The sequence below is a fragment of the Perca fluviatilis genome, chromosome 22 (genome assembly GCF_010015445.1).
Source record: "Perca fluviatilis chromosome 22, GENO_Pfluv_1.0, whole genome shotgun sequence".
Lineage (NCBI taxonomy): Eukaryota > Metazoa > Chordata > Actinopteri > Perciformes > Percidae > Perca > Perca fluviatilis.
In genome coordinates this window covers 23,131,523-23,153,575 of record NC_053133.1, presented here as the reverse complement: position 1 = coordinate 23,153,575, position 22,053 = coordinate 23,131,523, and the positions used below count along the sequence as shown (strand labels likewise).

At 41.1% G+C, this 22,053-nt stretch overlaps 1 protein-coding gene across 3 annotated transcripts in view; it reads left to right on the top strand.

The window, feature by feature from the left end:
• The window catches only part of LOC120552656 (cadherin-18), a 179,392-nt gene that overhangs the window by 154,460 nt on the left and 2,879 nt on the right, over window positions 1-22,053 (top strand). For all 3 annotated transcript variants that reach the window (XM_039790844.1, XM_039790843.1, XM_039790845.1), the window contains exons 10-11: window positions 989-1,106; window positions 14,827-15,078. In XM_039790844.1, the coding sequence (XP_039646778.1) occupies window positions 989-1,106; window positions 14,827-15,078 (370 nt within the window). The remainder of the gene's footprint in view (window positions 1-988; window positions 1,107-14,826; window positions 15,079-22,053) is intronic.

Genomic DNA, 22,053 nt, shown 5'->3' with positions numbered 1-22,053 from the left:
TTTTGATCTGGAGAGTGCGGAAATACAACACCTAGATGTGCTAATGGTGAGAGGAGGAATCATGAAACGGTTAATCCCTTAATATGTGTATTAGAGATATGGTACAGTACTTTAACATCAGACCTCTATATCTACAATTTCACCGAAATTCAAATTAGAGCAGGAACTCATTAGTCAAATTCTTAAAAATGGCATTATGGACAACAACTTTGCACCCATTTAGAAAACAACCAAGGGGTGATGCTTCCTCAGGCATGCATTTTCAATCTTACCGCCAATTGTATCACTTCCTCTGGTTTTCCAGACATCCCAGTCTCCTCATTTTTAAGGGTAACCAAGTGGCAGTTCGTACTGATGGAAAACACAATGATTACAACTTAACTTTGGAGCCACTGACACTAGAAGAAAGAGAACCCTACTCTTTCCGGCTAGAATCTTCCACCATTTGCACCCTGTCAACCATGACATCTACATAAGTAAACTCAAGCACCCAATAAGTACATCCTAGTACTGCTCAGTTAAAGAAAGAGGCTTGTGCAGGTATACCAGGATCACAACAACACCCCCAAATCTCATATTGAAGATAAGAGCTCCCCATGGTGACAGGGGCTATCGGGTCGTTGTTCTCACAAGGCTGGCTCTCTTGCACTCTCACTGTCTCTTTTAACAATTAAGGGCAAAAAGCTGACAAAAGTGCCAGTGAGGTTGCCCTGTGAGCACCCCTGTCATTGTTAGATGACAGTTCCTCCCCTGGCACAAGCCACATATTTTGAAATCATAGCACTTCTTTTGCAGTCAGCATACAGGTAGAGGAGAAAATGATACAAGACCAGTTGGCTGTAGGTCAGAGAAAAACTGATTCTGACCAATTAGGAACAACAAGACACGCATCAGACACTAAACAGGTGTCCTGCATGCAATTAATGTGTAGAAGGGATTCCAAACTGTGCAGCGGCTAATTCAATGTGTGTTTGTCTCTTAACAACAGGTGATCCAGACTGTCACAGCAGTGGATAAGGATGACTTTGCCAATGGACAGCGGTTTTCCTTTGCTTTGCCGAGCCAGCTACCAGTTAATCCCAACTTCACCCTGAAGGACAACGAAGGTAATTACAGAGATCAATATGTTTGTTTGCATTTCTTATGAGTGTTGCGCTCTGCCTTCAGGGCAGGACTCCATCCTCATTGTTCACATTCCAAAGTCCAATAAGCTGAACTGATTTCCGCATACCTTGAAGGTGCAATGGAAATATGTGCTCTGTCAACTGGGTGCGGTAGATATCTGGAGATTCAAATGCCACCGGGATCTACTCTGAGTCTGGTTTCATGAAACACAAGAGTCATAGGGGTTTGGCATGTTTGCACATTGTGTTTGAAATGGATAACCCGCGCTGGCGCTCCCCTTCTTCCCTTCCTGTGTGCCTTATTTTGTGCCGGCACATGGCCAAAAGTAGGCATTACCATGGCAACCATCTGAGTCTCAGGTGAATACCTAGCGCTAGGTCGGTCTGCAATCACAGGGCTTTTAAAAGCTCTCAGCCAGAAGATCTCACAGTTGCCCACTGAGAGGAGGAGTTCACAGCACTCCAGATGAATCTCTGAGCCAGAGAGGGGGAAGAAAACAGAGAGGAAGGGAGCGCGAGAGAGATCAAAAAAATCGATGTGATAATAGGAGATAAGTCTGTTTAGCCCTTGGTCCAGTTGCTTCCCACCACAAGCCTTGCCTTGCCTACTTCAACTACATTAAGTTACAGAGGCAAGTTTTGCTGCATTCATGTGAGTGGCACATAGAGACATACCTCACCTCCTGCTTACCTCCACTCCTAAGGGGCAGATGAATCAAACAAAGCAAAGATCGACTGCTCCAAAGTACCATATCTCCTGAAGGACAACACATTATAATTTTTTGAGAGTGCAAATGTGGTATAAATAGTTTTATTCAGCAGAGGTTTGCTTCTGCTTTGCACATATTAACCCAGTAGAGCAGCTATGAAGTGAGCTGTTAAACATTCCCAAGAAGTGTGATGGATTTGGGGGGGAGAGGATATAATATTTAGTTTTCCATGATGGATCATTCATATTTTTTCATTCATTAGTTACAGTTAGAGCTGCAAAAAATAATTTAAAAAATAATCAAAATAATCGATTAATCAATTCGATGTCAACTATCAAAATAATTGCCAACTATTTTCATAATCGATTAATCGGTTTGATTTTTTTTATGAAAGTAAACGCTTTCTGTTTCCAGCTTGTGTAAATGTAAATATTTTCTAGTTTCTTCACTCTGATTACAGTAAACTGAATAACTTTGTGTTGTGGACAAAACGAGACATTTGAGGACATTGGGCTTTTGGGAAACAACTAATCGATAAATTGAGAAAATAACTGACAGATTCATCGACAATGAAAATAATCTTTAGTTGCAGCCATATAAACCGTATATTCTATATTTATTATTATAAATATTACTGTCTACTGCAGAAGCCCACATTCCCCATGGGGTCCAAACATTTGACTTCTCCAAAACTTTGAAAAAAGAAACATTGGAAGTTTTCTTGGTATAAAACCTGAAGCCACAATCACACCCTTTTTATCTCAACTATTTGAGGACTTATTTTGGCATCTCTTCTTGGCTGACTATGCTGTATATGTTGTGAAAAACACGTGTTAAATATATATTTCTTATCTTCGTCACTTTGTTTCTCTCGGGTGTTTCTGTGAAACACGCAGAGATACACCTCCACTGTTGAATGCAAAACATCTCTCGTTGGCTTTCCATATGCTGTGTTAGCGAATCACAGTGTGGACTTGAGAGAAAGCTAATAGAAACAAATTCATTATTTGCTGCTGCTGCTCCTTGTTCTGCTTTCTGTATAGTACAATGTCTGCCAGATAATGTCAAGCATATGATAGTTGTGGACGGTACAATTTTAATTATGTCCTCCATGTCCACAAAAAGTAGTAATTTATGTAAAGATATGGGGTAAATTTAAAAAAAAAAGATTTTTTTTTTATTTTTTTATATTTTCGAACATACAGAACAGACAAACACAATTGAACAAGAACAACAACCCTCTCCCTCCCCCCACCCTTTGTGGTCTCGAGGAAAGAAAAACAAAAAAACAGGAATCACACCTTGCCTAGTCGCTTTCCTCTAATTCTTGTGATGCTGAGGTCATTAGGACTGATACTTGTGCTGCTGCGTTTTTCCATAGGTCTAAAGTCGGACTTGGCTTTGTTAATCCTTGCTGTAGGGAGCTCAAGCATAACAATGTCCAGAAAGTACGCCAACCACTGTTTTATACAAAGCGAGTGGGGGGGGGAGAGCCAGCGCTGAGCTATCATTTTCTTGGTCGCAGTTGATCCAGCTAGCCAAATTTTCTCTCAAATTGTCTCCCAAGTAGGTGTCATTTAGAGTAGGGCTGAAACGATTCCTCGAATAATTCGATTACAACAAATCCTCGATGCAAAATGACTTGCCTCGAAGCTTCGTCAAATCAATGTTACCAACGTTGTATCGCTGACGGACGGTGTTTCCGCACGGAGCATTATTACTGTCGCACACCAGCACGGCTCAGTTATATGTCAATGGTCAGTCTGCTGCTGGCGACACATGCCAGAGCGTAAATAGCGAGGGGCTAAGAGACAGGCTGGAGAAAACAACAGAAAGTGTCCAAAGTTTGGAATCAGTTCAAACGTAATTAAAACTAAAACTCTGTACAGTGTGTCTACTGCAAAATCAAACTAGCTTACCACGATAATAGCACGACGTCAGTGCTTTAGCATCTCAACAGAAAACATGGAGTCTAACTTAATCATCCATTCCACGAAGAGGACCGACAAAAGTAAATAACAAAGTGCACCTGTTCGCACTCCCAGATCATGTGTAGGAAAGTTCCAGTTTGTTCAGGTTGGCAGAACGTGCAATGGGGAGTAGGAATGGCTTTAGAGACGTATCTCTTCTGAGGAGTCCAATATGTCCTATGGCATATGTTGAAGTGGATCTGCTGGTGATTTGGGTTCTTGGAACAGTGGCAAATGTTGTCCCAAACTGTCTCCCAATTAATTACGTTCCCCTTCAGGCTCACCTCTCGCTCCTATTTCTTTAGTATTGGGAGTTCTCCTACAGATACTTGCATCAGTTTAGCATAAATCCTGGACACTAATCCTCTCACCGTAGACTCAACAAGCCATTTAATGATTGGGTGCATCTCAAGACCCCCATGGTACTCCATAACATTTTAGGGCTGATCTTAAGCGAAGATCAAGGAAGAAGGATGTCGTAGGGACCTCAAGGCTAGCTCTCAGGTTTTCAAAACTTAACATACCTTCATCATTGAATAGCTGGTCTAGAGTATAAATACCTCTGTCACTCCACAGGTTATAAACAAAAAGTTTGTTACCAGACATTAAGTGTATGTTCAAATGCCACTTATTGGTGTAGCATAGTTGCTCCTCAACCTGTTGGTTGGTCAATGTGTTGGTGATAATAGGGCCATAGGCTAGCATACACTTTTTTGGACACACACCTGTAAAGGCAAGGTCTTGCAGTCTTAGGGCCCTATCTTGCACCCAGCGCAATTGACTTTGTACACAGACGCATGTATCATTCCTATTTTGCACCCGACACACAGCGGACTTTTCCCTCCACAGACACACGTCCGTAAATTAGGGAATGTGTTTGCTTACTTGGGGTGGTTCAGCAAAAAGAGTAGGCGTGTTCAGGCGCAAACATTCCCTGGTGCTATTTTGCCGCCACAGACCAGGAAAAACCTGGTCTAAAGTCAGTGGCGTGTTATTCAGATGCTATTTTAGGGGCGCATGCTTAGCCATAATGTAGCGTGTGCACAACGCGCATACACTTTGCTTCTCTCATCTCCCATTTTTGCAAACCATACATAATTACAAGGAAAAATATTACTGAAAATGCGCTTCAGGTGTTTGGATAGGTCAGGAGGCACTTTACAGTACAGTCCTCAAAAAGTTGCAGCATTCTTTGTGGCTTGTTGTGTTTTACACAACATTTCCATGAATCATGGATGTGTTGATGACATAAATGAGGAAATATTAGAGGACTTAAGGAGACGTGATGTTGAACAACAGCAGGATTGGACACTCTGGCGGGATCTGGTCCGGGAGTGGCAATGCGCGATGTGCTCCTGATGGAGCGGTTGGACGGAGATGGAGTCGGGGGAGGAGGAAGGGTCACAAAAGGAGCAGGTGGTGCATTTGGAGGCCCACGCTCCATGGCTGCAGCAATCCTCTCCAGACTTGAGGAGATGCGCCCGAGAGGCCGCAGCAAAATCGCCACCCGGTCAAGACGGCATTTATTACTTGTCGCATCCCGCATCCCGGACAGCCCCCGCTGGCATGCGGCAGGCAAATCCGCCGTCATAATAGCAATCCGCCATGGGACAATCGCACCTGCTCTTAAAGGGAATCTGAGATGACGCTCTGATTGGTTTATTGCACATTATGCCCAAACCACACCTAGCTACTTCAGACCAACCCATTTTAGATTTGCGTCAGGCGCAAGAGTCATTTATCCCGCCAGTATAATAGCAACAGCGCCCGAGATCTGCCCACAAAGTTACTTGCGCTTCACGTTTGATACTTGCTTTTCAGATCCTTAAAATAGGGCCCTTGGACTTCCAGTGAGGTTTTGCTCTATTTCTCTCCATTGGACTGTAGATGAGGGGTCCATCCACATTCTGAGGGCCCTTAGCTGAAAAGCTCTGTGGTGCACTTTAAGGTTGGGGAGGGCCAGGCCTCCCGTGTTTATGGTACGTTGCAGGGTAGAGTATTTTAGCCAAGGTTGTTTGTTATTCCAAATATACTGACGAATTACAGTATCAAGTTTCTTCCAGAAATGTATTGGTGGGGGTAAGGTGATCATTGTGCTTAAGAAATTCACACGAGGAACTATGTTCATTTTAACAACAGCAATCCGGGACCGTAGTGATGCCAGCAGCGCAGACCAATTGGCCAGATCTCTTTGAACACTACTTAGTATAGTTTCATAGTTGTCCTGGACAACTCGCTGTAGCGATGCGTGAATGGTGATGCCCAAATATGTCATTTTGGGTTGGTATTGTATCACTAATAGCTGATGTTAGCCAACATTATCTTGAGTGAGTGTTTCATATTTATATTTTTTATATAATACATTACAGACATTGTGATCCTGGCAGCTATTTATTTATTTTTTTAAGATAAATTATTAGGGCATTTTAGGCCTTTATTTCCATAGGACATGAAGACATTAAAGGCCCAGACGTCGGAGTCGAACCCGCGGCCGCTGCGCCGAGGAGTAATCTTCTGTATATGTGCACCTGCTCTACCAACTGAGCTAACCCTTCCACATGATCTTTGCAGCTTTTTGTTGGGGCTAATAGCGCCTCCTAGGATCTTTCAGGACAAGTCAATGTCCATGTGGGACCAGAGCAGGCACGGATTGGCCTTTGGGAGTACCAGGGGATTTCCCGGTGGGCCGGTCTATTTGTGTGGGCTGCATGTGCTGCACGCCGGTCGAAAGCTGTTTTTTGTTTGTGATCGACCCATAGATAGAAGAGAGACGACAAGATTAGCCCACTTGTTGACTAACAACTTATCCACAGTCCACTAACACAAGTTACATACTTTGTTCACAATGCAGCTTTAGCTGAACTTACAGACTTGTCACTTGTTTACTATACAAGACATCTTGATGACACCCATGCTCCACACTAAACCTTTAGCCATCTAGCCAGCAAGATCCATGCAGCCTTTTTGACTCAGTGAGTACACTATCAAACTATTTTAATTACCACTCAGTATTAGGGGCTGGTATGTACATGTGTTGAAGGGGAATGCAAGCATTGGTGGTGTCCGGCTGATTGTGGTGGGCTGGTCTGGGTCTCAAAAGTCCAGAGCTGATTTTTATACCCCAGTCCAGCCCTGGGCCAAAGTAAGAGCAATTCAAAGCCCTCTATGGATCAGTCTCTTTGGAAAGGTCTGCTTGGATCAGGGAAACCAGGGCACCCTGGAGCCAGGCCTTACAGACAAGTGTCTGGTGGGTAGGTTTAAACATTGGGACAGCTTGAGCCGGATCTACTTGGCCTTAGCCTCTTTAAGTGCATAGAAACTCTTAAAACACTAGATATTCAACCCAAATGTATCCCACACTCTTGCAAAGTGATTCTCTCAAAAGTTGTTAGATGTATTACAACAGAGCCATCTGCAGCAAAAAAATATTCCCAAAGCATTCAGCAAGGAAAGCCTTCTTTCTGGAAGGATTGTTAGCAGTTTTTTTTCTGTTCATGCTGTTTGAGTAATGGTGCCTTTCAATTTGGATTCAGCTCCTGCTGCACACCATCCCACAGGATCTTGTTTTTCTCAAACTATATCTGTGATAAAATTCCATGTGGGATGGGCTGATTATGTGTCATGACATGGAAATAAGAAATTATTCATATTTGAATAATTTGTCAGAGAGAGCTTGAAAGAAAAGTGAACTGGTGATGGACATGGAAATGAATCCCTCAGGGATAAATTATCCCTCTGGAATAAATAGGTCGTCCTTAATTACTCACAATTGACTTGTGTTTCCTCACACAGTGTCCGTTCTTCAAACAAGAAAGCTGTTAAAGAGCTTGTTCTGATTTAGAGCAACAACCGGGATGGGTAGTTGACCACATGAAAGGGAGGCAGCCACCCAGCAAAGACTTTAACTTGTTCTGTTGACCAAAGAGTAGCTGCACTGGAGCAGTTAAATGCCTTGATCGAGGGCACTCTTTAAGCTATAGCTTTTAGACAAGAAAGGGGTTGTTTCTAGAACCACACACTATCAAACACATACATACCAATGTTATATGCAGCAGCTTACCAATAAAGGAAAGCACCATTCTCAGGCCAAAAAGCCCAAATGACAAACCATTATATTAAAGTGTTTTGCATCAATATTACCTTTCCCCTATCTTATCTGATTAGTTCTGCTGTGTCATTTGCTTGCTTACTCTTTTTATATTATAATTCCTTGTCCACTTAGAATGATTCATATCACTTAATAATTACTCCTTGCTCATCCGCACTTTCAAAGCCCCAACCTCCCCCTTAATGTTAAGAATCTGCACCCCGAGTTCATGCTGCTTCAGTCATCTCCAGTCACCCGGGGCCTGCATTTGTACTAGCACTGAAAAGAGGTGTCGGAGTCATAAAGCGTTCTACTGCCACTGAGTATTAGAAGTTATTTGCTGTGTTCACAATATCTGGGTGAGAGAGAGGGGCGCAGTGCTCCATACTGTTGACTCCTGTGTCTGATAATTAAAGTAAGCTCTTCACAGTCAAAACATGTTCCTTTCATCGCTGTTGTAGCAGTCCAACAGTTGGGAGCTGCTCTGTGTCAGCGCCTAATACCTCCCTCTGTTGTGCAACTGACGAAAATCCCTCTCACACGACTAACTCTCTCATGACCTCCTTTCCTCCTCACTTACAGATTGCTCGCAATGGAACCTCATGAAACTTGGATTTTTTTTTTTTAGTTTCTGCAGAAGGCACTCTGATATATAGGCATGATATCTGCAACAGCTCCAGCTCTGTTTAACAAAGTCAGATCAGCAAAGGGTCAAATTTTAGTTTTAAATGTATTCTGATGTGTGATGCAGCTGAAGTGCTGGATGTGCTACCTTAAATGCAGGTCAAACTCCTACAGCGTATTAGGCACCATTAAAGCTGAACAACAAGGTGGATGCTTGTGCTCATCTGCTCCCGGGAAAGCACTTTGTGACAAACCTGTTCCGTTAAAAGCCCTTTAAATACATTCAACTTGACTATGCCTACTTTACAATGACTGAAAATTGAATGCCTTTTTGATCTCGTTATCCGTCACATTGTGATGACATTTGCTTCTAAAAAGGCAATTAAATGGGGGCTATGATCTCTAAATAACCCACATACTTAAATAGATCAATTGATTTCTGAAGGCATCTTCTTCCAGTGTGCATTCAGAAGACCTTATAATATTACAGTTAATGGGCTGTGTTGAAAGAAGCGATGTTAAGCCATTGATATGCGGGACGTTTAATTAGCTTCTATGTCATTCACACTTCACTTGCAATGGGTGTTATACTGTACTTCTAGATTCCCATTATCTGCTGAAACAGCATGAATGTGCGAAGAGGGCTTTGATAAGCTTTACTATTATTCAAGCAGTTCAGTTCAAGATATTTCCCTAATTACTCTGTGTTTATGATTTAGGAAAAAAGGAATAGAATTTGTTTTTATTATTATTAAATAAACCAATGTTTGTCAATGTGTGTGCAGTTAGGCCTCAGCAGTCGTTGGTGCCACATCGGAGCTGTGGGCCAATTTGTTCCTGAGGAACAGAGGAACATATTAATAGTACTCTGCAGTCCCCTTTGAATGTTACTGCAGAAACGTACAATCCAACCCCTAATTAACTCAAATACACAAAACACAACCTTATGGAACAAACAAACCATACTGTGACCGTGTGAAACCAATGCAGTGGATAAACATAATAATCTTTTATTTAAAAGCAGCCCGATCACTGGCTGCTATCTCTCATCACTGATGCCATGATGAAAGGAGAACAAGCTTATTATTTATAATATATTTTTAGTGTATAATAAGATTAAGGACATATTTTAAGCATCTTATATGATGCCTTGTATAGTGTTTTATGATATTATTTACTACGAATTATAATGGTTTTAATAAGATATCTGGTCAATCTTGAGATTTTTAATTAGAAATTACAACCCGTGAAAACTCATTTAAGAGAATTTGATCCATTTGGCCCGATAAAATTTGGAAATTCTAGAAGAGCTGCTCAATTAAATCCTTTAATCTCTCTTAGGGATTAGTTAGCGAAGGACTAGTCTTGCATTGCCAAACCTTCCTCCACATCGCTGCGGAGAAGTGTCTGGCTAGTCCACACAGCATTCCGGGATGGGAAAAAAAAAAGTGCTCTGGTTTATTGGCATTTCTTTTAACCAATCACAATCTTCGTGGGCGGCGCTGAGCACCGGAAAAAAGCCTCAGGAAGGAACTTGTTTTATCATAAATCAACCAGAGTTTAAAATGCCATCACAAAGAAAGCGGAAGGTGACGGACATCCCGGCAAAATGAGGGACATCTGGCGGAATTTCTGGCGGCACCTGAACATTTCCAGAAATTAAACGTTGTGGATATAGACTAGCGGAGGGCTAGACCTGAAGTAGGTGGTGGAGGTCTCTAGTGCGTTTTCTCAATGAGAAAGCAGTGCCGGTCATCCGGTTCATTTTTGGCTCCCAATATGACATTATATATGATATTATAATAAACCTTGATATTAGGTACGATGATAATAGTGGGTTCACTGATGCAGCCCAGTCAGTTCAGAGCCTTGTAGTTAAAAAGATAATCCCAAATGATTGTACCATTTGCAACAAATGCAAATTCCTTACACTTATGAAAAAACCTTAGAAGATTCTAACAAAAATATGTTGCTATTTCTGTAAGCAGAAAGAACAATGATGTGGAGTTAAATAGCTGCAACACCTACACATTTGACATTTGCAGCCTGTATAAACTTGAGCCAACCTCAACATTATACCCACCGTTGAATTGACCAAATATATAGTCTACCCCAAAATAGTGCCACCACAATGCATATTATACTCCAAGTGGCAACTTATGGAAGGCTCGTGCTGAATCCCAGAAGCGGCACCTACACACACCCACTAAAGTTCACAAGGAATTCAGCTAAGAGCATGTGTAGGCAAGTGTGAAGTCTGTATAGATGTGGTTGTGTCGCATGTCTATTGTTGTTGGTATATTTTTGTATATCTTTTTTTCAATCACACTTCATATGTTTTATAGTGAGCTCTTTGACAAAGATATTTGCAATCATCTTACATATCTTAAATCTAAATGCAATTGGGCATTTTTTTTAATTGTATCAATAATGTAAATAATGGCTATTATGGTTTTACATGCACTTTCCACATGGCAAAGTTCAAATAGCTTCGTTGTCTTTTCATGACCATCATAATATGTTTTCAATCCAGAAAACAAAGCCTCAGAAAGAGTAGAAAGTGACCACAGGGATCCAACTGTTTTCTCTGCTGCTGTGAAATGTCACTCAATTTTGAGATGTAGAGACAGGGATGTGTATGTGATAAAAAAAACAAAACTTATGTAAGTACGCACGTACATGGCCTATCATGCTAATGCTTTTGGAAAAATACAAAAATTAAAGTCATTTTCCAGGAAGTGGCTAGTACTCTGGCTTAACGAAACCAGTGCAGGGGGAATTCCACAGGGTTGTGATGAACCTCAGACACATGCATATTAATGCCCTTCTTTCATTGGATGGGTCTGTGCTTCGAAGTGTGAAAGCTGTGACGGCGGACACCGCGTACACACAGCTTGTTTGTCTCCCTCTATCTCAGCCTCAGTCTTCGTCCTCTCTGCTCTCTTTGGCTCACGCACAACCTCCTCCATTCACCCCCCTTGCCTCCCCCCCCCCTTCTCCGCTCATCCTCCAACTCCCCATCTCTCTTCCTTGTTATTTGCATCTCTCACATTGCACTCCCTCAAACCCCCCACCCATCTGCTTGCTGATACAGTGATACTGCGAGTCTGACTTAATAAAGCTTGAAGTACGTGTTGTCATTCCAACTGTCGATCATTGTAATTATTCATAGATGGAGCAGAGATTGGAGTGGGAGGCGAGGTCTCAGAGCAGCAGCACGATAGTACAGCGTGGCGGAGGTGTTTTCGCTGGGAGGAAAAGAAAAGGTTGCCCTGTGCACGATTCAGCATTTTCGCAACTCAGAATATCTTGTAAAAATATATCAGCATGTCATCTGCAAGGTTCTAGTTAGTCAGTCATGTGAGGCACAAGTTAGTCATGCAGGTACCTGATTCACACAGCAATACACTTTGAATGAACAGGGATGGATGAGAAAGTACTGTAGCTGTTAGTTTTCAAACATTATTTGATGCCTTTTCTCATAATACAACTATTTAAAAAGGAACAGTTTGCTTTACGTTATCCATATGTCAGTCTGGGCTGTGTTAGTGCTCTATTAAGTCCATAAAACTAAAGCTATTTGCACGCCCTTCATATTACAGACTGGTGATCTCCCGCTGAGGTAATCTCGCTCAAAGATCCATTAAGCATCGCATGTTAGGATAAACCCTCAGACAAGCCCAGCATGTGAAGTGGTCGTGTATTGGCCTACGTCTTTGTGTGAGCTTCTTAGCATGCATGCCATTTGAAAAGAAGTGTCTTAACATTCCATCATTTTAGTCAGTACTGATGCAAAAGGAGACAACTGAACAGCGTCTATTTTTGTGCAGATTGAAAGGTGCAGATGAAATTAGAAACATTGTTGTGTGAGTTTGAGTGTAGGGGGCACTATAGAGCCACTTATGACCTATACATAGTATAGTTGTGACATCACAACCGTACAGAAGTCCTGACAGCTCGTTTAAAAAGGTACAGTTTCTGAATATGGGCTGTGTGCATTTCAGAAATCTGAATCATTAATACGAAATATGCAACCAATAAATACAGAAACAAATATGTACATATAACTATTACATTAAGAAAAAAAAGAGGCTGCATGGATTAGTTCAGGATGTGCAAACATGTTGTGGGATATATAATTTGTACAATAGTACATTTTTATAATAGAAAAATACATGGAAATTTATACTTTTAAAAAAAGAGTTTTTTTTTTTTTTGTATTTTAGTAAAATTTTTTTGCTTTTTTTTTAATTTAAATGTCATTTCAAGCTCTGAAAAATAAATCTCATCTTACGATATACTTTATCTGTTTATCTGTTTGTGTACATTTAAGTTACAGATGCAGTGAATCAGTAGTCAGCCAATCCTGTTGGCATTGGTAGTTCCTTTGGCTCAGCTTTGGTAGTATTTGGTGAGCAACCGGACCATGAATGCCAACAGATGCCTAATCTTGTGGCTCCGTCAGCGATGTTAGCCCTGTTGCTGACCATGCATGAGCTTTATGTACTTCTCACTGCTGGATTGTTTTTGTAGCATATACACACATTAATATATGTATATTTATGTGTATACATAATAATACAGCTCCTTATTTATACAATCTCCATGTAGTTCCACAATGCACTGACTTCAAAATAAATTAAAGCTGCAAGCAGCGATGAACAGGCCCTCGCACTCCGCGCACGTCGGGGGTGCCGGAGGCTCCCAGTCGACATGGCCGTCGATAATGTATAAATGTATAAATATGAGTGTTGGACACTGCACGCAAGAGTTAGAATTCATTTCCTCCATGGAGTGCATAGCGTTAGAAATATGTAGGAGGAGTTCGTTAAAGTACAACCCCTGAAAATGGTAAAAACCGTCAAATTTTTTTTATTTTCAATTCAAATTGGCTGACTTTCTGTTGGGCTTAGGGAATGGCTCCGAAAGGTTTTTTCTATATTATGTCTGGATATGATATACATGCCTACCAAATGCCATGCGTCTACATGAAAGTTAAAGGAGGGGGCAATAACTTTACTGAAAACTGATAGGGGACGCTATCGAGCCAATTTGCCACACATCAGCCCGAGACCCATATCAGGCCGCAATTTTCACCAAGTCAAAAATGCGTATTAATTTCAGTGTGTTTTTGAGTAGCCCAAGCACATCAGTTCTGTGCTCAAACACAGACGACGACTAATAATAATAATAAGAAAAAAAACATTTGAATTTTAATAGGGTCTGTGCTCTAATTACGCCTAATTAGCTACATACTGGCTACAGCAATATATAGGATATTGGCAAGTAGCCTGCTGTGCATGTTATAAATTAGATATCTTTATGACAAACACATGGGAATAAGACTGCCGGCGGTGGCTGGTATACACTCATTTTGAAGAATTCAGAACAGCTTTCATCCAGCATATTGCTGTGGAGTGGTTGTTCACAGCTAGTCTGCTACAGGTGTGAGTTCAAGCCAATTAGAGTAGTTTCATCGCAACACGTCATTGTTTCTTTGCTGTCACCTTTTTTAGTGTTACATCTGTGTTTATTTGCTTCCTCCTCTTAGCTGAATGTTTTTCAGAAAACCTTCCTCTCGAGTTCTCCTGTTTGCTTTTTCTTCTCTACAAATTTAGCCTTGTCTAAAGCAAAAATAAATGTACTGAATGTATCTAATAGATTTGACCCCCAAAACAGCCATGCGCTTTAATGAAAAGCCACAATAAAAAAATAGTTGTTTTTAGACCATATTTAAAAATGTTAAATTTATGATAAGGAATCTTTTTACAGTGGTTCTTGGTATGGCAAACCCTGACCTACTTTTTTTTACGTCTAAGTGTTGCATCTGTGTGTTTATTTGCTTCCTTCTCTTCGCTGAGTCTTTTCAGAAAACTATCCTCTCCAGTTCTCTCGTTTTCTTTTTCTTCTCTACAAATTCAGCCTTTTTATTACCGTTTATCTGCATGACATGTTCCATTAACAGAAGTGTTTTCTGCAGAGGCCAAGGTGCACTGCTCTTTTGCAGCACATTTAAATAGTAAACAAACACCTTTGTAATCAGTTAGCCTTGGCACACAATGAAGCCGCTATATGACAGTGAGAGATCTACCAGCTTAAGATATTTCAAAAGCAAAAGGTCCAATTCACAATGGGAAATGTTGTGGATTGGATTCCCCCCCTTTCTCTTTAGCTGACAGTTTTTACCCCTTACCTAAATGGCTCTGTATAAATAGGCAATTGCAGGCGACGCAATTGAGAAGAAAGAGGAAACCATCAAGCCAATGGGTCTTATTTTCCTAAGCATGATTCTTTTTTTTGTCATTCTATAGACAGCACAGCCAGCATCATTGGCAGGCGGCGGCGTTTCAACCACCTGACCCAGGAGCTGTATGAGCTGCCCATTGTGGTGTGGGACGGTGGGGAGCCGTCGTTGAGCGGCACCAGCACCTTGACCCTCCGGGTGTGCCCATGCCAGCGCCACGGCAGGATCCGGATGTGCCAAGGCGAGGCGTTCCTCTCCTCGGCGGGTCTCAGCACGGGGGCTCTGATTGCCATCCTGCTGTGCATCGTCATCCTGCTGGGTAAGTTGGGGACAGCTGCTGTGGGGACTGCAGCAACCTCCGTGCTGCAGGGGGAATATCCTGAGGGTGTGGAAGAAGGAGATGAACCATAGAGGAGCAAGGAAGGGTGGAAGGGTTTGAAAGGGTTTGACAAGGGCAGAGGAGGAGAGAGGGATGAAAAGACATATGAGGACACAGGTAGAATTAAGAATGAGGGTAGAAAGAGTCAGAGAGGGCACAGGTGGATGAAAAAGAAAAGGGTGTGAAGGACACAAGAGAAGGAGGACACAGAGAGAGGAGGCTGGAGGGGGGGGGTGACTTGAAAGAAGATGGCGGGGACAAAGACAGCAAAGAAGAGTGGAATGGAGATTGCAGGGTCAGTGTGATTCAGAGAGGAGGTGCAACTGAAATACCAAGAATAAAACGTACGGTGGTTAGAGAGTGGAGACTCGAATCCTAGAGAAGGGAGGGGTCATATTCACACAGGCAGCTCGAATCAGAAAAATCAAGATTAGACCTAAATCACATTTGTTGACAATGTTAAATTCAGTTCTCCTACTACGCAAATGAATCTTCTTCCCCATTAGTCCATGCCCGGCACATGTTTGCCATGGCATGTTGTGGCTAGTAGAGCAGAGGACAAACATGGAGGAACGTGGTGACAGCCAACATAGAAACCACTCTCGCTGAGATCATGTGTGACGGACGTGTTCTTCGCCATGAATATAAAACATCAGAAATACAGTGAAAATAAACAGGAGCCACATCCATGTTACCAGCTCCTTGCAGCACCCAGAGAACATGTCCCCAGTCAATGAGTGTGTGCGCCTTGTTACTAAGGCAACCAGTCAGTTGCAGCAACAGCATATGATTATTTATAAACTTGCGAATATGACCGTGGCACTTTGAATTTGAATTGTGGACAGTCAGCTTTACAGGTGGGAAATGTGTGAAAGATGGCACACCATCTGAGATCAAATACACCAAAGTCAACAATCTTCTGTCGGCTAAAGTTAGAAATGTCACAGACCGATTCCTTCCCTCGGAGAACCAAACTGCAGTAGGACATGATTAGACAAAACTGTCTAACAACACGGCCTCACCACTGCGGCTCTCCCCTCCTCTCTTCAGTGATTGTCTGTGGACATTAGTGCGTGAAGGTTATGCATATTCATACTGGCTGTCTTCCTCCTCCATGCCCAAGCCTCTGGCTGAAGCGAACAAAAGGCCATCACCATTGTTCGGAAACAAACGCTTGAGTGAGAGACACACGCTGAATCCCTAATCATCAGCACAAGGCAGATACTAGTTAGGACAGGGAGAGAGGAAGAGAAATGGGGAGAGACAGCAACTGATCACACCTTCTTCTTTTTTTTTTTTTTCATTTTCTGACCCGTGTTGCATTTAGGATTCACACTTTCTAGTTACAAGTGAAGTGTCTCACACGTAGCTTTGGTAACCCCCAAGACATTAGAGATTTTGTCCGTGGGTGGTGGTCAAAATAAATCAGATTCCACTCCGTTTAACAGGAAGTCATTTGACTTGCCTGCACCATTTTTCATAATTCACCATCTCTAGTTTTCAAAGCAGGTACATTAAGAAATAGCGGAATGTGGGTGTCCTGGTGGAATAGTGGTCTAGGATGCATGCTAAGTAAGTGCATTATCCCTTTTGTGTTTGTTTCTTAACTGTATATATATTTAACCCATTACCTTTTCTTTTTTTTTTTTATACATTTTCTATAGTTTTGGAGAGGTGAACAGTGACACCACAAACTAAAAACTCCCTAGCTCCTATAAGGTTAGAGGTCTGGAATTTTATACAAAAGTGGTTGACAAGATGAAGGTGTGTGGTGATTTTTTGTTTTGTTTTTATTTCCCTTTTTCTTTGAGATAGCTACATTCAACTGAGGTAATCGTTAAAAACATAGGATAGGCATATATAAACTTTGCTTTAGCCTAATCCTTTCAATCACTATTTACTGTTGGAGTTTACACTGTGATATGTTTATAATTATTGTTTTTAGGATGACTGAAAAAAAACAACAACAACTACTATTTGCATAGTTCTGGCATAAAGTGCCTAGTTAAATGTCCTAGTTTCATATATATATATATATATATATATATATATATACACACACACATCATAGATGAAGACCAAAAATATGTGTTTTAGCCACATGCTACAAACAAGCACACTTTCAGGAACTAGGACCATGTTACCTTTCAAATTAAGCCTGATTCATGTATTTTGGCCTGGGCATTTTATTGTGGGCTTGGGTAGGTAGCTTTATTGACCAAAATGAACTTCTAGAGCAAACTGCTCAAAGCTGAACAAAGAGAGTGAAAGTGTGCCAAGCTGTTTTTTTAATTTACACTAAAGTTGATTGGACAGATTGAGAAGAGGTCGAACATAATTTATATTTTGCTTTGCCTGTCCGATTAATGTCCATGTTTTATCTCTGTGCCCTCCAATAAGCCTCCCTAATTAAGCCTGCAGCAAACCAGAAAACCGATACAAACTATCTCTTAGCTGGCTCAGTTGATAGTGGCCTTTTACACATGACTTAAATAACATAAAATATTCATAAGTAGATCATTTTGGGGATTTTACTAATTAAGTTTCAAAGGAAACTGTACAGTATTACATTATTAATTGGGTTAAAATAGGAATTGGATTAGAAATGCAAGCATTACTTGCTTAATGTAGAATTAAACCAAGTGACTATGTATCAACACAGAACTAAATACTAATGGCACTTTAAATACCATGTATTTGATGAAATATAAAAAGTATTGTTAAATTCAGGAACTTATTTAACACAATAATCCATAAGAGTTCCTTCTCATTCCAGTGCCACGGCAACAAGTTAAAGGGCTAGTACGCAAACTGCCAGCATTAGTCTGATTGGGTCAAGATTACCTTTCAAGGACTCTTATTTTTCAAATATAAACCACATGTAAAGCTGTTTTAAAACCGATTGTTCACACTCAAATGTAGGTGATGAATGACACGGTTTAAAAATTGATTATAGTAAAGAAGTAATTTACTCTTCTCGTATTTTGAGAACCTGAGATTAAAAAACAAGAGAAATGGACCCAAAATATTGCAAATGTACTGTATTTGAGCTGAGGTCTGTGCCTTGAGAAGTTACATGGAATGGGCTCTTATTTAGATTAAAGACATTAGTTTATGAAACAGTCCTCTAGTCTTTCAGTGTAATCTTCCATAACCAGGATAAGTGCAGCATAATTTGCACTTCTGCAATGGCTACTGCTGCTGCAAATGTATATGTATCTGTAGACTGGTGTAATGCTCCCTGGTGCCAAAAGTAGTGTACTGAGCAACAGTTAGACCTCAACTGGCCTTAAAGGAACACGCCGACTTATTGGGAATTTAGCTTATTCACCGTAACCCCCAGAGTTAGACAAGTCGATACATACCCTTCTCATATCGCGCAGTTGCCGAAGATTTGCCGGAAGGCGCAGGCCAGCACATAACATGCAAGTGACTGGTTCCAGTAATCCTACTGCTCCGAATAAGTGACAAAATAACGCCAGCATGTTCCTATTGACATGTTGTGATTTGTAGAGTCACAGCGTGTACAAAAAACAACGTAACATGAGACACAGCCGTCTTCTAACCGTAAACAAACCGGGAACTATATTCATTCTACTACTTGGGCGGAGTGAGACAGGCTTGCTGCAAAGCAAATCACTCTGCCCAAGTAGCAGAATGAATATAGTTCCCAGTTTGTTTACGGTTAGAAGATGGCTGTGTCTCATGTTATGTCGTTTTTTGTACACGCTGTCACTCTACAAATCACAACATGTAAATAGGAACATGTTGGTGTTATTTTGTCACTTTTGTCACAATTCGGAGCAGTAGGATTACTGGAACCATTCACCTACATGTTATGTGCTGGCCTGCTGCCGCTCCGGCCGTCAGACAGCTTTACAGCACGCACGGAGATGAGAAGGGTATGTATCGACTCTGGGGTTTACGGTGAATAAGCTAAATTCCCAATAAGTCGGCGTGTTCCTTTAAATGAAATGACCTGAATACACCATTGAGGGAGCAGCAATGTAGAGAGTGTAATACAATACGGTGTGTACAGTGGATAGGAATACATAAATAAAAGTATCATGCATTGTGAAAAGTGCATTTGGTGTACGAAATGCAAGGTAAATAATAAAGTTGCGTTATCTGAGTCATTGTATTATGTCTGTGTACCTCTAAACCACAGTGAAGTCTTAAACTGCAGATAGTGGCCAAAACAATTTAGCAGCTCAAAAATATGCATACGGCAGTAAATGGAAAACCAAAATTCTTTATTTCCTAGTTGCTGCTCACAGTGATTGACCCAGCTCACCCCGCCCACTCTCACATTTTTGCATTGTGTAATTGGTTGCTTGAAACAAGTTGAGCGATAAGCACTGTCCCACACAAATTGCATTTTTCACCCTCTCTAATCCCACTCGGGCAGTGCTAGTGCACCAGGTGGAGTAAAGTGAATTTGTTTTTTGTTTTTGTTTTTTCTCCAGAGATTAATCACATGCCGGTTAGGGGACATTTCATCAAAAATAGGGGCAAGGAACCGCAATGAACAATGAAATATATGTAGATAGATGAATCTTTGCATAATTACTCTAGTCAGGGGCAGGGACGACACTAGGATTTAAAGACAGGGGGTGCTAGACCCCAGGGTATTTGTAACATGCGTTTGCAAAATCTTTACACAATCTTTTGTTACTGTATTAGAACTACACTTATTTCAACAACCAGTCAAGAAACCAAGATGTTAACAAGTAAAACGTGACAGACATATCCTCTTTCTACTAACAAAAGTTAGTGTAATGTTAGCTTTTAGACACATCAAAGCTGTATGGGGGAATTTACTTAGGCCAGACTTTGCTCCTGATGAGTTGTTCTGTAGGCAGTGACTTAAATGGTATCTGTCTGCTCATGTAAATGTGTGATAAAGTAATAGCATACATTACTATATCTAATTCCTCTCTCTATAAGATAAGTTGTCCAAAGAATGCTATTTAATTACACTAATTACTGCAACTGCACTGTGGATTGGTTCAATCAGTCATTTCGCTGTGTAGTTTGGCTTGCATACAGTATAACCAAAGAACCAGAATTGTAAGGCCTACATTTAGGCAACATGTACATATTTATTTAATGTATTTAATAACGACGAGACAAGATAAATCCTCCAGTTACTTGCAACGCTCCAGTCTGCAACGCTCCGATAGCTGCCAGTTCACAGACCAATGCAACGAGACGGTGCATCATCTTGATAGCACAACGACTCTTTGTACTTCTGTCTAACTTCCGACTTTTTGGCTATTTTGTAGCTAGATATATATCATTTGTTGTGTCTAAATATGAATGGGGATACAGTTAGTGATAATGAGATGCTTGATGCAGTTGCAGAATCTTTGATTCTTTGCTTTGTTTTCATGCCGCTTGGCTCTCTTCAGCAGCTAACTCTTTCCCTCGCTCGTCCACATACCGTTACCGTGCACATGGGCGCTCGTTGAGCCTCTAACACTGCCATTTCGACCAGCTGACAGTTGTAAAGTAGAATTAAAACAGACACACTACACACTGACACACGGTGCATGGTGAAGGAAGATTGATTCACCGTAGTTGGTGATACAGAGTGCACTGTAAAAAAAGCATTGAATTATTATTGTTGTTCTTATTATTGTTTAGGAGGGCTTAGGAACATTTTAGGGCAGCATCAGCACCCCTAAAATAGGCCTAACGATGTCCCTGGTCATAGGGTGTTTTAGGGTACAGTCAAACAAGTTTTATACCATAATGGAAAAGTTTACTTTGTTGCAATTTTTCAGGGCTTGAGGAAGATTCCTCATGGCCTCATAAGTAGTTCAGTTACTACCACAGTTAAAACATGAAAAAGAAATAGCTGTAGGAGATTTGATTCAGACTAAGTTAATTCATTTTTTTTTATTTTAGGCTCCAAGCATAACTGCTGGCTATTAAATGGCAATTATCTGTCTGCTCATACCTGGGCCTGGATTATGTGTTGAGGCAAATACTAATGAACTTTGCTACTTGGTTTGAGGTAGTCTCGCATTGCCAGTCCCATCTCCACAGCTCTGTGTCATGTATTCTGATATAGATGGTCCAAACCATCACAACCATGCTGGATGGGGCTAAGCCCCGATAGGGGAGCAAGTGAGAGGGGAGGGAAATCCGGTGTGTCTCTCACTCGCCGGATGTCAGGCTTTATCTCAGCAATGTACTTCCGTTAAGCCAGACTAGGTTCGAGGTTACTTGATTAATTGTTGAGAATTGGGAGAACCCCGCAGCAATAGTGTACAAAATCGGAGTATGAAAGTATATTTTTAACTGTCCTATACAAAAATCTCAAAGCCTTGCCTTTTCTTGCATTCAGATCCAAAATGGCCCTGCTTTACAAAATGCAAGGGTCTGCGTTGGTGGGGTTGTTTCAATGCTGGCAAGTTCATAAAGTACGATATTGGAAGTTTAAAGAGTAGCACCCACTGAAAATGGTGTCTCTGTTTACCTCAGTTGGTTTCACTTCTCACCTTTCTGCAGTGATGTACAGATGTACTCCAGGACAATGTGACATCACTGCTGGGTGTGGTTACAAGTGCGACAAAAAAAACTGAAAATGAAGTCTGTTTCACCTTTGAGCACAACCAACATGACTGCTGAGTGTGTTCAGAGATTGAAAATCTGAACCAAAGAAGGCAGCAAAACCTTACTTTTCAACCAGGTGTTAAGTTACTCTTTAAGTAATGAGTTTTAAGCCAGTCAGATGCCAAAACACTGCAGAGCAGTTTGTAACACTATCAGACAAAGTTTATCACGGTGGCAATAATTCTATCTATCTATTATTGGGATGGCAGGTTATTTATTTTTTATATTTTATTTACAGCGATCATGCATTGGCACCACACTGTCTGTGCAGTGGTCTCATTCAAATGTGACCCA